Source organism: Melanerpes formicivorus, unplaced genomic scaffold (genome assembly GCF_026170545.1).
Source record: "Melanerpes formicivorus ecotype bairdi unplaced genomic scaffold, bMelFor1.0.p_v2 SCAF_29, whole genome shotgun sequence".
NCBI lineage: Eukaryota > Metazoa > Chordata > Aves > Piciformes > Picidae > Melanerpes > Melanerpes formicivorus.
This window is the reverse complement of record NW_027142381.1, coordinates 8,708,405-8,720,739: the sequence shown is the minus strand read 5'-3', so window position 1 is coordinate 8,720,739 and position 12,335 is coordinate 8,708,405. Positions and strand designations below refer to the sequence as shown.

Genomic DNA, 12,335 nt, shown 5'->3' with positions numbered 1-12,335 from the left:
CTGGGCTGTGTGAGCTGGGACTGCCACTCTTCAGGAGTCTCTGCCAGCATCCAGCTCTGTGAGGCTGATGTGTAGAAACCTGTGGCCTGGGATTCATTGCAAGAGCTAGGTTAGAGCTGGAGCAGAGGGGAGGAGTCAGGAAGGGAGGTGTAATTAAATTGGGAATCATCCACCTGGAGCAACTGCTCCATGGGACTGGATCTGACTTCTGTGTGAGGCTTCACAGGAAAGCCAGAGACACCCTGAGCAGCATTGCAGTGCTGGTGCACACACCCCCCATGGGAATCTACACTGGCAGTGTGTTCCCTGCAGTAGCTCCCTGCTGCTCCAGCCCCTCTGCTGGCCAGCCCCAGGGATGTCTGTGTGGCAGCAGGAGGGCTCCAGACTTCGGGCGTTGGGGCTGAGGCACTGCGCTCGCTTTAGACCTCTCCCTCCCGGCTTCCACTCGTGGCTGCTGCTCCCCTTTGAGGAGGACCAGCGTTTCAGGCCCTGTCTGTCTGTCTGCAGGTGGATGAGGACATTGCCCTGCGCTACCAGAAGGTGATGGCCGAGTGGAAGGCCTGCGAGGTGATCGTGAAGCAGCGCGAGAAGGACTCGCACTCCGCCACGCTGGCCAAGTTCTCCTCGGGCAGCAGCATCGACAGCCACGTCCAGCGCCTCATCCACAGGGACTCCACCATCAGCAATGATGTAGGTGCTCCCCTCCTTCCCCTGCGTGCTGCCAGCAGCATCAGGCTGGCACTGGCAGAGGCACAGCCTGGCAAAGCAGGGCCTTGGGTGAGCACAGCTCCATCCGTGCGGAGCTGCTGGAATCCTCAGCAGCCCCTGAAGCTGCAGTGCTCCATGGGGAGCCAGGGGCAGGGCAGTGTTTTGGGCAGGCTGTGGCTCTCCTTCAGCAGGGCTTTAGGTTCACCTACCACAGAATGTTAGGGGTTGGAAGGGACCTTGAAAGATCATTTAGCCTACCCCCCCCTGCCAGAGCAGGAGCACCCAGATCTTTTTCTCAGCAGAGGAAGAACTTTGCAAAGCTCTTCTCTAGATCCCTTCCTAGCTCCAGGTCCTTTACCCAAATCACAGATCAGCTATGAAAGCACAGTTTGGTTCTGCCATGCCCCTGACTGACAGGTTGATTTCATTTTGGGAGAGGAGACCTTTGTCAAGCTAAAGCAAGCTGCTAGCAGTAGAAAGGCAGAGTGGATGAACCAAGGAAGGGTTTGTTCCACACTGCTGGGCAGGAGAGCTGGCAGGTGTGTGTGCCCAAAGTGTCTCTGGGCATCCGCTCCTGAGGCAGGCATCAGTTAGCTAACAGCCAGCAAGGCAAGAGAGGACTTGCAGTAGCTCAACAGAGAGCTCTTTAGCATGAGAAGAGGTCAAGCTGTTGAGTGGTGGAAAGCATTTGCAGGCCAGCCTTGGCTTCAGGCCTCCAAAAATCCACTTCAGCTACTGCTGACTGAAGTCTGTTGCTCTTCAGACATGGACTGCAGTGGCCCTGCTGGCTTGAGTGTGGTTTTGCATCACTGCTTTCCAAGGTGCTTGCAGGTGAAGGTCATGAGAGGAGGATGACAGGGGACCACAAATTGGTGTTGATTTTAGCCCCACAGCCTCAGCATAAAGACTGAGGAGCTCCCAGCTGTGTGCCTGCAGGGGAGCTCTGTCAGTCAGGGAGCTTGGCCACTGAAGCTTGTTGCTGCCTCGTGGCTGGAGGTCTCTTTCCCACACTGTTGTTTCTTGCTTCTCTCTTCTCCCCTGCTGTGTCCAAATCTCTCCTCTCCCTGCCCCCAGGTCTTCATCTCTGTGGATGAGATGGACTCCAAAGCTCAGGACGACCCCGGGTTCACCACGGTGGCTGCCGAGGCACCACCGGCAGTGGCTGCCCTAGAGCAGCAGCCTGTGGAGTTTGACTCCCCCGACTCGGGGCTGCCCTCCTCCCGGAACTACTCCGTGGCCTCGGGCATCCTCTCCAGCATCGACGATGGGCAGAGCGGCTCCTTTGAAGACGGGGCCGAAGAAGACGCCAGCACGGGGCTGGAAAGGACTGATCCAGACACACCACGTGTGCAGAGAGCCAAGGCAGCGGTGCTGCAGTCTCAGGGCTCTGGCTCCGAGGAGCAGCTCTGCTCCCAGGTGGATTATTTGGTGGATGTTGCTTCTGTCTGCGCCGCATCCTACACGGTAGGTCCCGACGCCAGCCCGCTCCCCCTGCTGCTGGCAGAGGCTTGCACTGCTTTAGGTGGCAGCTAGTGAGAGACAAGCCCAGGGGGTGGGATGGCAGCTGAGGATTTGTGCATCCAAGTCCTTTCATCTGGGTTTTGAGCCAGGTTGGTAAAATAAGATGGTTAAAAAAAAAAACCCAATCAAGATCCAGGTCTTGTTGGAGGGGTTTCTGGGAGTGGGAGGGCAAGGAGAAGAATGTGCTACAGCTCTAGCAGCTAAAAATGTGCAGGGGCTGGGGGGAGGTGTGGACTGTAAGACTTCAGTGTCATTTACTGCAGGCTAAACCTCCCATTTCATCAAACTGAGCCACGACTTCCAGCCAGCTTCAAGCCTCCGCCGTCCCTGTCGGTGATGCTGCCAACAGATTAGGAGCTGAGGCTCTGCTGCTGCCTCCTTAAGTTGCTCAGCTGTAAATAGCCCTCTGGAAGCAGGGCAGCCATGGAACACTTGCCAGGGCCAGAGGCATCTTTGCTGGGGCTTGGGGGATTCTGATGCTCTCCCCTGCCCGCTGTGGCTTTGTGGCCGCTCAGAGCACTTCTGCACCAAGTCCTGGGAATGCTCTGAACTCAGCAGAGCTAACTCAGACTTTTCTCTTCTAGATAGAGTTATTGGACACTGTTGCCTTAAATTTGCACAGAATTGATAAGGATGTCCAGAGGTGTGATAGGAACTATTGGTATTTCACTGCTGATAACCTGGAGAAGCTGCGAAACGTCATGTGCAGGTAACGAGGCCTGGGGCTGGAGCTGCCACAGACCAGGGAGAGCAGGGCTCAGGAGTCACCTTAGGCAGGGCAAGAGAGGGGATTCTGCCCCTTGACTCTGCTCTGCTGACACCCCACCTCAAATACTGCCTCCAGTTCTGCTGTCCCCAGCATGAGAAGGACACAGAGCTGCTGGAGAGAGCCCAGAGGAGGCCACAAAGGTGATCCAAGAGCTGGAGCAGCTCTGCTGTGAGCACAGGCTGAGGGAGCTGGGGGTGTTCAGCCTGGAGAAGAGAAGGCTCCAGGAGCATCTTAGAGCTGCCTTGCAGTACCTGAAGGGATCCTACAGGAAGGCTGCAGAGAGACTTTTCCTGAGGGTGTCTGGAGACAGGACAAGGGGAAATGGTTTGGAGCTGAGGCAGAGCAGGGTTAGACTGGAGCTGAGGAAGAAGTTCTTCAGTGCCAGGGTGGTGAGACTCTGGCACAGGCTGCCCAGGGAGGCTGTGGCTGTGGTGTTCAAGGCCAGGTTGGATGAGGCTTTGAGCAGCTGAGTCTAGTTGAGAGGTGTCCCTGGGCATGGTGGGGAGGTTGGAGCTCTGAGCTGAACCATTCAGGATTCTATGATTCCAAAACTCAGGCAGCAGGAGGAGCAGGTTGGATGGCAGGCCAGAGAGCACAGCTATCCTAGTTGGGCCCAGTCTGGAATGCAGGCTTGAGAAGATTCTACCTTGAGGCAGACTCCCTCAGTCACCTGCCCCTGTTCTCTAATGTCCTTTGGCTTCAGTTTCCCACTGCTGCTGCTGAAAGTGCTGTAGGGCACCAGGCAGCAGGAGGAGTTTTGATCCTGTTCTCTCTTGGGTTTCCTTCTTTCTGCAGCTATGTTTGGGAGCACCTGGAAGTTGGTTATGTCCAAGGCATGTGTGACCTCCTGGCTCCTCTGATGGTTATACTTGACAATGGTGAGCAGGTTTCTCTTGGAGCATGTTGATGCCTCTAGGGAAGCCTTTCTTTCATGAGCTGCATCCATTAACCAGGGCCAGCTCAGCAGGCAAACCAGCCCTGCAGCTCTGGAGTGGTATTCTCTGTGTGGCTGGTTTGAAAAGGCTCCTGCTCACTCCTTGGTTTCCAGCTGAACTCTTACTGACTGTTCTGGCACTTGCTGGAGCTGAAAGCTCAACTCCTAACTACTAAAAGTGGTCCAGAGTCAGGTCCTGTCTTCTGCTTCCTCTAAATGCTGCTGCTGGGGTTAGGGAGCAGCCAAGGGGACAGCCCCAGTTCCTCCCCTGCCCTGCAGTTGGTTATTTTGGTTCAAGGCAGTCCCAGAGCCAGCAGTGCTGAGCCTTCTGTGTTTTGGCTGCAGATCAGCTGGCTTACAGCTGCTTCAGCCACCTGATGAAGAGGATGAGCCAGAACTTCCCCAATGGAGGTGCTATGGACACACACTTTGCCAACATGAGGTCCCTGATCCAGGTCAGTCCTTTTCAATCCTCTGTGAATGAGGATGAGGTTGTGGCAGAGGCTCAGAAGTGGCTTGATGGTGAGGGGCAGGGACCCCAAGGGCTGGGGGACTTTGTCATCTGGCTCTTTGAAGCTGGGGAGGATAAGAAGTGGTTGGTGCAGCCCCAGAGTCCTTTCCTCCTCCTCAGAGGACACCATTTGCTGTCAGAAGGGAGTGTGTGCACCAGAGCAGGTCAGTCCATCTTGGCTTGACAAACAAAACAGAGAACATCTGTCCCCAGCACAGCAGCTACACAGAGCAGTGGCTCCCAGCTGTGGCTCAGTCCAGCTCCAGCTGAAGTCAAAGAGAAGCAGCAGTTAAGGTCCAGCCTTAGCTCCCTGTTTGGAAGAGAAAACCCTGAGGTTTGTGGCACAAACTGAGTTTGTTCCAGGTTTAAACAGGCCAGAGCTGCATCTGTGCTCACACAGGCTGCTGAGCAGGCTCTTGTGGACAGACCCAAGGCTCAGACAGCCCAACTGCAGCGAGCACCTGAAGGCAGGAGAAGCCCTGGTTTGGTTTGATAGGTGGCAGAGGTCACACAGAGGTCAGCCAGCAAAGCAAAGATGATGTGGGAATCTCAGAGCAGCTCCACCACCTTGGCCCTGGCTGCTGTCAGAGCAGATGCTGACAGCTGCTGCTTTGTGCTTCAGATTCTGGACTCAGAGCTTTTTGAGCTGATGCACCAGAACGGAGACTACACTCACTTCTACTTCTGCTACCGCTGGTTCCTGCTGGACTTCAAGAGAGGTAACTCTGTGCTGTGGCTGTGGCTTAGCTGGGCACAGCTGGGAGCAGTGGGCTGGGCTCAGGGGTGGGCTGGGGAGGAGCAGAGAGGCTCACAGGAGAGCTTGCAGCTGGCAAAGCTGATGCAGCTCTCAGGGGTGAACCAGCACTGGAGGGAAGTCAGAGCTGAGCAAGGAGAGTTGTCAGTCCCTGCTCATGGGGTTGGAGCCAAGCTTCTGCTCAGTGCAAATGCTCCAGAGGCTGATCCCAAGCTGATCACACTCCCTTGTGATGCCTCCTTTCTAACCCATCTGGTAGCAAGGAGCAGCTCAGCAGAGGCTCAGGAGCTGCTGTACCTTGAGTGAGGTTCTCTGTGTACTGTGGGAGCAGCTCAGGATCCCTGCCCAAGCACACAGCCACTCTGACCCAAGCAGATGCTGCTCCCTGGGAGCCCTAGCTTGCTGTCAGGCACATCAGGAGCTCCTCTGAGTTAGCCTGCTCTGCAAGACCCAGCAGAAGGCATCCCTCAGCTACCCTAAAGCACAGAGGGCAGATGACAGCCACCCATCAGCTGGTTACTATGGCAGTGGGGACCTGCAGCTCCAACAGCAGCAAACCCTCTGCCTGCCCCTTCACAGAGCTGCAGTCCCCTGGGCCCCACTGCCACAGGCTGGGCAGAGGATGAACCTTTGTGGTTCAAGTTGACAAAGCTTCTCTGGGTCCTATCTGGACTGTGGCAAGTGTAGACCTCACTTGGGCACATCTGCTATCCAATCACTTGTGGCCAACTAAAACTGGCAGAGCTCTGGCCCTGGCAGTGCCCTGCACAGCCAGGAAGGGCTCCCTGCAGCTGCAGCCAGCTGTGCAGCCTGGCATGGAGCCGTGGCTGGAAGCTGCCTGTGCTGCTGCTGCTGCATGGTGGCTGCTGGGGGCCCAGGCTGCACCACCACCCTCTGCCTTGAATCTGCCTGCCAGGCCAGGGCTGGGGACAGCCTGGCTCAAGTGAGAGGAGCTGTCTGGAGGAGAGGGGGAGAGGCCAAGGAGGAGTCCTGGAGTGCTGCTGGTGTGTGTGTGTGAGGCCTGTGGGAGGCTAGTGAGCGTGGGGGCCGTGGCCAGTGTGAGTAATCAGCTGCTCTTGTAATGTTTATTCCCATTCAGAGTTGTTGTACGAGGATGTATTTACAGTGTGGGAAGTTATTTGGGCAGCAAAGCACATCTCTTCAGAACATTTTGTCCTTTTCATTGCCTTAGCACTGGTGGAGGTTTATCGAGAGATAATCCGTGATAACAACATGGACTTCACTGATATCATCAAGTTCTTTAATGGTAAGAGGCCTGCAGAGGAGCAGCCAGAGGAGAAGCAGCCCAGGAGAGCTTGCTCCTCCTGCCTCCCTCAGCTGTGCAGTGTTCCTGCCCTGAGGGCTCCACAGAGCCAGAGCTGTGCTGGCTGGGAAAGCCCTTCCAGGTCCTTGAGTCCAGCCGAGCTCTAACTGCCAAGCCTGCTGCTGCTGTCCCTCACCCCACACCTCCACCCCCCTGGCCCAGCACACACCAGCAGCAGTGCTTGCACAGCTCCAGGGACCACAGAGATGCAGCTCTCAGTGGGGGCTTTACCCCAAACCGAGCTACACCACTTCTGTCTGCAGGGACTTGCCCCGGGGGCTCCTCTGCCCTGGGTGCAAGGGGAGGAGGTGCTAAAAGGCTGCTTCCCTTCTGGCAAAAGCCTCTGGCAGCTCTTAAGATTGCCCAGAGATGTTTCTGCTGGCAGGGACTGACCCTGCTGAGGCTGAAAACCAAGCAACTGCTGAGGGAGAACATCCCAACCCCCTCCCAGGGTGGATTGCTTACCGTAGAGGTCTGCAGATGCCAGCCAAGAGTTGCTGCCAGAGCAAAAGGTAGCATGGCAAAGGGAGCCAGGGCTCTTCCTGGCTGCAGGGTGCAAGCTGGTCCTAAGTGGTCCCTGCTGGGACATTTCAAGAGGTGTGGAAGCAGTTGTGTGATTTATTCAACCATCAGAGCTGTGCCCTTCAGCCAGCTGGAGCAGAGGCCCCAGCCCTGGTCCTGATTTTGCCTTGGCCACTCTCCTTCCACAGCTTCCCTCAAACCCCACCACAAACACACCAACAAGCAAACCCCCCCAGAAATCCCAACAACCCCCCCCCCAAGCACTTGCCCAAGCTGAAGCAAATGTGTTGTGGAGCTGAGGGTTTGGGGCTGGCCAGAGCTGCTTTCTGACCTTGCTGCCAGCTGCAGGGTGGAGCTCTGTGTGTGGAGCTCTGGGGGCTGCATGCACACAAAGCCCTTGCCTCTATTTCTCAGTCGCACCCCAGGCTCTCCAGCAGCATTCCCTGCCTGGAGAGGGATCCTCTGCCCAAGCTGACCTCAGCTTTGCACTGCTGGGGTCCCAGGGCAGCAGCTCACAGGCACATGTTGGGGGACAGCCCTCCTGTTGCTGGTCTGGCTCACAGGGCACCAAGAGCAGGATTAGGCCTTGCTGCCAGGCCCTACAGCACTGTTGTGTCTTTAATGCTACAAACCTAATCCCCTCTGCTGCTGCTGGGCTGCTGCTGAGGGCAGCAGTGCATGCACACCAGTGCATTAATGCTGCTGCTCCCTCAAGAGCTGTGCTGGGGCAGAGAAGTTGCTGTGCCTGGCAGTCAGGAATGGTTTGTCTGTGTCTTCTAGAAATGGCAGAGCATCATGATGCTGAGGAGATCCTGAGGATAGCAAGAGACCTTGTCTACAAAGTGCAGACCCTGATTGAAAACAAGTGATGCTGAGCAGCCTGCCCCTGGGGGCCTCACTGCAGGCTGCTGGATGGAGCACTCCTTGCACTGGACCAGCACCTCCAGCCTGGTGTTCTGATTGCATCTTCCATGTAATAAACAGCAGAGAGATTTGTAACAGACTTTTAAAAGCAGAACTTTTCCTTCCCCAGATGAGGTTTGTGTTTGATAGTCCTTGTTACACTCACTTTGTACTTCTGGACACAACCTTTTTGCATTCTCTTACTTCCCTCCCCAGAAGATGTCCAGCTGTGGATTTGAGATGCTAAAAAGGGAGGAGCTGACACACCAGGACGTTTCTGGTTTGACTTAGCTGCACCTTTAGAGCCTGGATGCACCTCTGCCAGACCCTTCCTTGGAGCCAGTAGCTGCTGCAGTGGTGGAAGCACTGATCTGGGTCCTGGGACCTGGTGTCTATGCCTTGAGCAGGGTGGGGAGAGAGTCCCTGAGCACCTGTGGCTAAACCACCTGCATTTAGCAGAGGGTTCAGTGACAAAATAACCACAGTGACCAGCTGGGAGAGTGGCCTTAAACTAGCTGATGGCTCCCTGGCTCCCTGGCATGGTCAATAGGAGCAGTGAAGGCCTGGCAGCATCAGCTACAACCAGCAGTTGGCCTTTGCTGCCCAGCTCCTGCTCTTGAGCCTTCACAGCCTGCCCCAGCCCCAGCCAAGCCTTCAGGTCGCTCTGCAAACCTGCTCCCAGCTGATGCAAGGCCTGCCCCAGGGCAGCAGGTTTAGCAGACACAAGCAGCTCCCCTGCTGGAGCTCCCCCCACTGCTGTCTGTGCAGGAGCCAAGGCTCACCCCCACACCCCTGCCTGCCTCCTCCTCACTCTGCAGAGCTTTCCAGGAGGACCTTCCTGGGGCTCCTGCAAACACAAACCAGGAGCTCCCAGCTCCTGCCAGCTGAAGCAGTTGGCATTGTGGCACAGGCTCCAATCCCTGCTGCTGCAGCACTGTGCTGCTTTGGAGAGCCCTCCACCTGCCCAGGCTCTGGGGCACCTCCTCCTCCTGCTTGGCCACCTCCTTCCACTAGCAGCATCCACCTCACCCCATCCTGCAGAGGGGCAGAGGGCCCTGAGGGTGAGCCCTGCAGGCAGGCTGTTGGAGCCCCTGGCTGCAGAGCTTTGCTGCTTCCCTGGCTACCTGTGCCCTGTGCTCCTGCAGCAGCCAGGGACTTGGTGTAAGCACTCCAAGGCTTCCAGAGCATTCCAAAAACCCCAACCCAAACCCCACACCTTAGTGAGCCAACAGCAAAGACATTCATTTGCCCCTGAGTGAGGCTTGCTTTGGTTGGAGCCTTCAGGGCAGACCTGCAGCTTCGTTTTCACTGACCCTTGCAGAGGGCACAGCTCCTCTGTGCTTTGCATGGCCTGCTCTGGGCTGGAAGGGACCTTCAAAGCTCATCCCCTCCACCCCCTCTGCAGGGAGCAGGTTGCTCAGGGAGGGTCACCTGGCTGAGCTCAGCTCCCATCAACTTCTACAGTCAAGTGTTTAGCAAGGAGAGGTGTAGGGAATGAAATGATTCTGGTGGGAGGCTCAGCTCCTGCCAGGAGCTACCTACCTCAGCAGCTCTGCTCTTGGGGGGCCCTCCAGCTCCATGTGTGCTGCCATGGGGGCCTCATAGGCTGTTACTTGCACAAGGACAAGGCAAAATAAAGGTGGATTTGGGTCTAAAAAGCCCAATCCCTGCTTGGAGCTCTCTTCAGGATGGCAATGACCTCAAAATGGTTAAACCAGACCCTGCAGAGGGGGAAAAAATGCACCAAGTGCAGAATGCAGAGGAGGTGCTCCTCAGCTTCATCAGCAAAGCCTCCTTCACCTGACAGCCCCAGAGCCTGCTCCTGTGGCTGCTGCAGCCAGATGCCTTCAGGGACCAGCCTGACCTTCCCTGGGCTTGGAACAGGAGGGAGAACAGGGGAGCAGGGGGGAGAAGCCCTCCTGGCACAGAGCAGAGCTAAACTAACCATGGTGGGAGCAAGAGGGCACCAGCCCTGCCCAGGCATCCTGCTCTTGGGGTGTGCTGGGAGGGGAGCTGGGGAGTGATGACAGCACTGCCCACCCCAGCACCCCTCACAGCTGTGCCCACCCCTTCTGCCCAGCCCTTCTGCAGGCCAATGCCCACAGGCTCACCCCAGCCCCACTCACAGCTGTGCCCAGCCCCACTCACAGCTGTGCCCAGCCCTTCTGCAGGCCACTCAGTGCCCACAGGCTCACCCCAGCCCCCCTCACAGCTGTGCCCACCCCTTCTGCAGGCCAGTGAATGCCCACAGGCTCACCCCAGCACCCCTCACAGCTGTGCCCACCCCTTCTGCAGGCCACTCAGTGCCCACAGGCTCACCCCAGCCCCACTCACAGCTGTGCCCACCCCTTCTGCAGGCCAGTGAATGCCCACAGGCTCACCCCAGCCCCACTCACAGCTGTGCCCAGCCCCACTCACAGCTGTGCCCAGCCCTTCTGCAGGCCACTCAGTGCCCACAGGCTCACCCCAGCCCCCCTCACAGCTGTGCCCACCCCTTCTGCAGGCCAGTGAATGCCCACAGGCTCACCCCAGCCCCACTCACAGCTGTGCCCAGCCCTTCTGCAGGCCACTCAGTGCCCACAGGCTCACCCCAGCCCCACTCACAGCTGTGCCCAGCCCTTCTGCAGGCCACTCAGTGCCCACAGGCTCACCCCAGCCCCACTCACAGCTGTGCCCACCCCTTCTGCAGGCCAGTGAATGCCCACAGGCTCACCCCAGCCCCACTCACAGCTGTGCCCAGCCCCACTCACAGCTGTGCCCAGCCCTTCTGCAGGCCACTCAGTGCCCACAGGCTCACCCCAGCCCCACTCACAGCTGTGCCCACCCCTTCTGCAGGCCAGTGCCTGGCTGCTGGGAGGTCTCCAGCACGCTTCAGGCTGGGGCTGGCTGCTCACTGGCCCCTGGAAGAGTGTTTTCAAACCGTTGTGCTAGGAGTGAGAGAGGTTGCAGCTCCCAGGGCCCGGGAGGTGATGCAAGCCTCCAACCTGCACTGTTTTCCTTTGGTCTGTTGGGAATGTGCTACACACCACCCCCAGCCCCTGCAGCCTGCCTTGTGTTTGTTCCAACCTCCTGTCTCTGTGTCCTGGATGTTGTGGATGGGTTATTTGTTTTGGGTGGGAGCAGACTGTTCTCTTTCTTGCTCAACTGTTTATGGTTCAATGTAACATATGAATAAATACTTATGGTCAAGGCATCCTGTGGAGCCCTTTCTCCCTCCAAGGTGACTTCAGAGACAGAGCAGGGGTGTCCCAAGGGCAGGGCTGCCTGGGGAGAGCCCAGGGGGTGCAATTCGTGCCCCTGTGAGGAGCCACCAGGCTGAGCTGCAAGGAGGTCACCCCCAGTGCGCTGCTGATGTGCCTCAGCTGACTCCTGGGGTAGATGTAAGTCACACAAGATGCCAACCACCACAGGCTGAGCCTGCTGCCAGTGCAGCCTGGGAAGGAGTGGGAGCAGCAGCAGGCCTGTGACAAGTGTGAAATAGTCCCAGGTGCCAAGCTGCAGCTCCAGCCTGATCGTGCTGCAGCTGAATCAAACCCAGCTGAGCTGCTGGGCTTCCAGGAGAGATCCTCCCCCAGTGCCTCCCTCCAACCTCCTCAACATCCTCTGCCTGCTTCAGTTCCCTGCCAGGGACCCTCCTCTTCCATTCCTGCTCAGTTTGCTGCTGGCAGCTTGCTTTGCCCAGCTTTCCTGGCTGGGAAGCTCTGCCCCGAGCTGGGTCCCCTGCTGTCAAACACCCAAGAGCTGCCTCTGTCCTGGGGAGGGGGCAGCCCCCCCCAGGCACTGCTCACAGCCAGCAGAGCTGCTGGGGGAGTGTTTATGCCTGGACAAGAGGCTAAAGCCCCTCAGGAAGTGTCTCCAGTGGCACCTTGGCTGAAACAACCTTCCAGTGCCGCTGTGTCCTCCGCTGCCACCTCTGCCTGGTGGCACTTGGGCTGGGCAGGGAGACACAAGGACTACAGCTGGGCTTACACAGTGGCCTCCCTGTCTCCAGGACCTCCTCTTTACACCACACACATCCCTCCCACACTCCCCCTGTGCCCCCCAGCAAAGTCCCAGGGACTTCCACGGAGGCTCTGTGGAGAGTCCCTGCAGCTGCAGGGGTTCCCTGCACCCCCAGGAGGTTCCCCACTGGCCAAGGCTCCCTGCTCCCAGCTGCCAAGAAAACCAAACCAGGAGAACCCTCCTGCTGTGTTCTGGAGCCTGCAGCCAGCTCTGGCAGCCTGGGGAGGTCCCAGCTGCTTCCTCCACTCCACCACAGCTTTTGCCAAGCTTCAGCCCTGGCAGCCCAGTGCCACAGGCTGCAGCCTGGCAGCGCCCAGCCCAAGCCCTACCTCCCCTTTTCAGGAGCTCACCCAGAAATGCTTTCCAGCTTCCCCAAGATGACAAAAA

General features: G+C 57.7%; 1 protein-coding gene across 7 annotated transcripts in view; it reads left to right on the top strand.

The window, feature by feature from the left end:
• Positions 1–11,133, top strand: part of SGSM2 (small G protein signaling modulator 2) — a 55,753-nt gene extending 44,620 nt beyond the window's left edge. For 5 of the 7 annotated variants that reach the window (XM_068154898.1, XM_068154895.1, XM_068154897.1 and 2 more), the window contains 8 exons: positions 508–690; positions 1,783–2,172; positions 2,814–2,938; positions 3,794–3,876; positions 4,278–4,387; positions 5,066–5,162; positions 6,297–6,464; positions 7,824–11,133. In XM_068154898.1, the coding sequence (XP_068010999.1) occupies positions 508–690; positions 1,783–2,172; positions 2,814–2,938; positions 3,794–3,876; positions 4,278–4,387; positions 5,066–5,162; positions 6,297–6,464; positions 7,824–7,912 (1,245 nt within the window). In that variant the 3' untranslated portion in view covers positions 7,913–11,133. The remainder of the gene's footprint in view (positions 1–507; positions 691–1,782; positions 2,173–2,813; positions 2,939–3,793; positions 3,877–4,277; positions 4,388–5,065; positions 5,163–6,296; positions 6,465–7,823) is intronic. The other 2 variants (XR_010989376.1, XM_068154896.1) reach the window with 2 other exon arrangements.
• Positions 11,134–12,335: the final 1,202 nt, after the last annotated feature.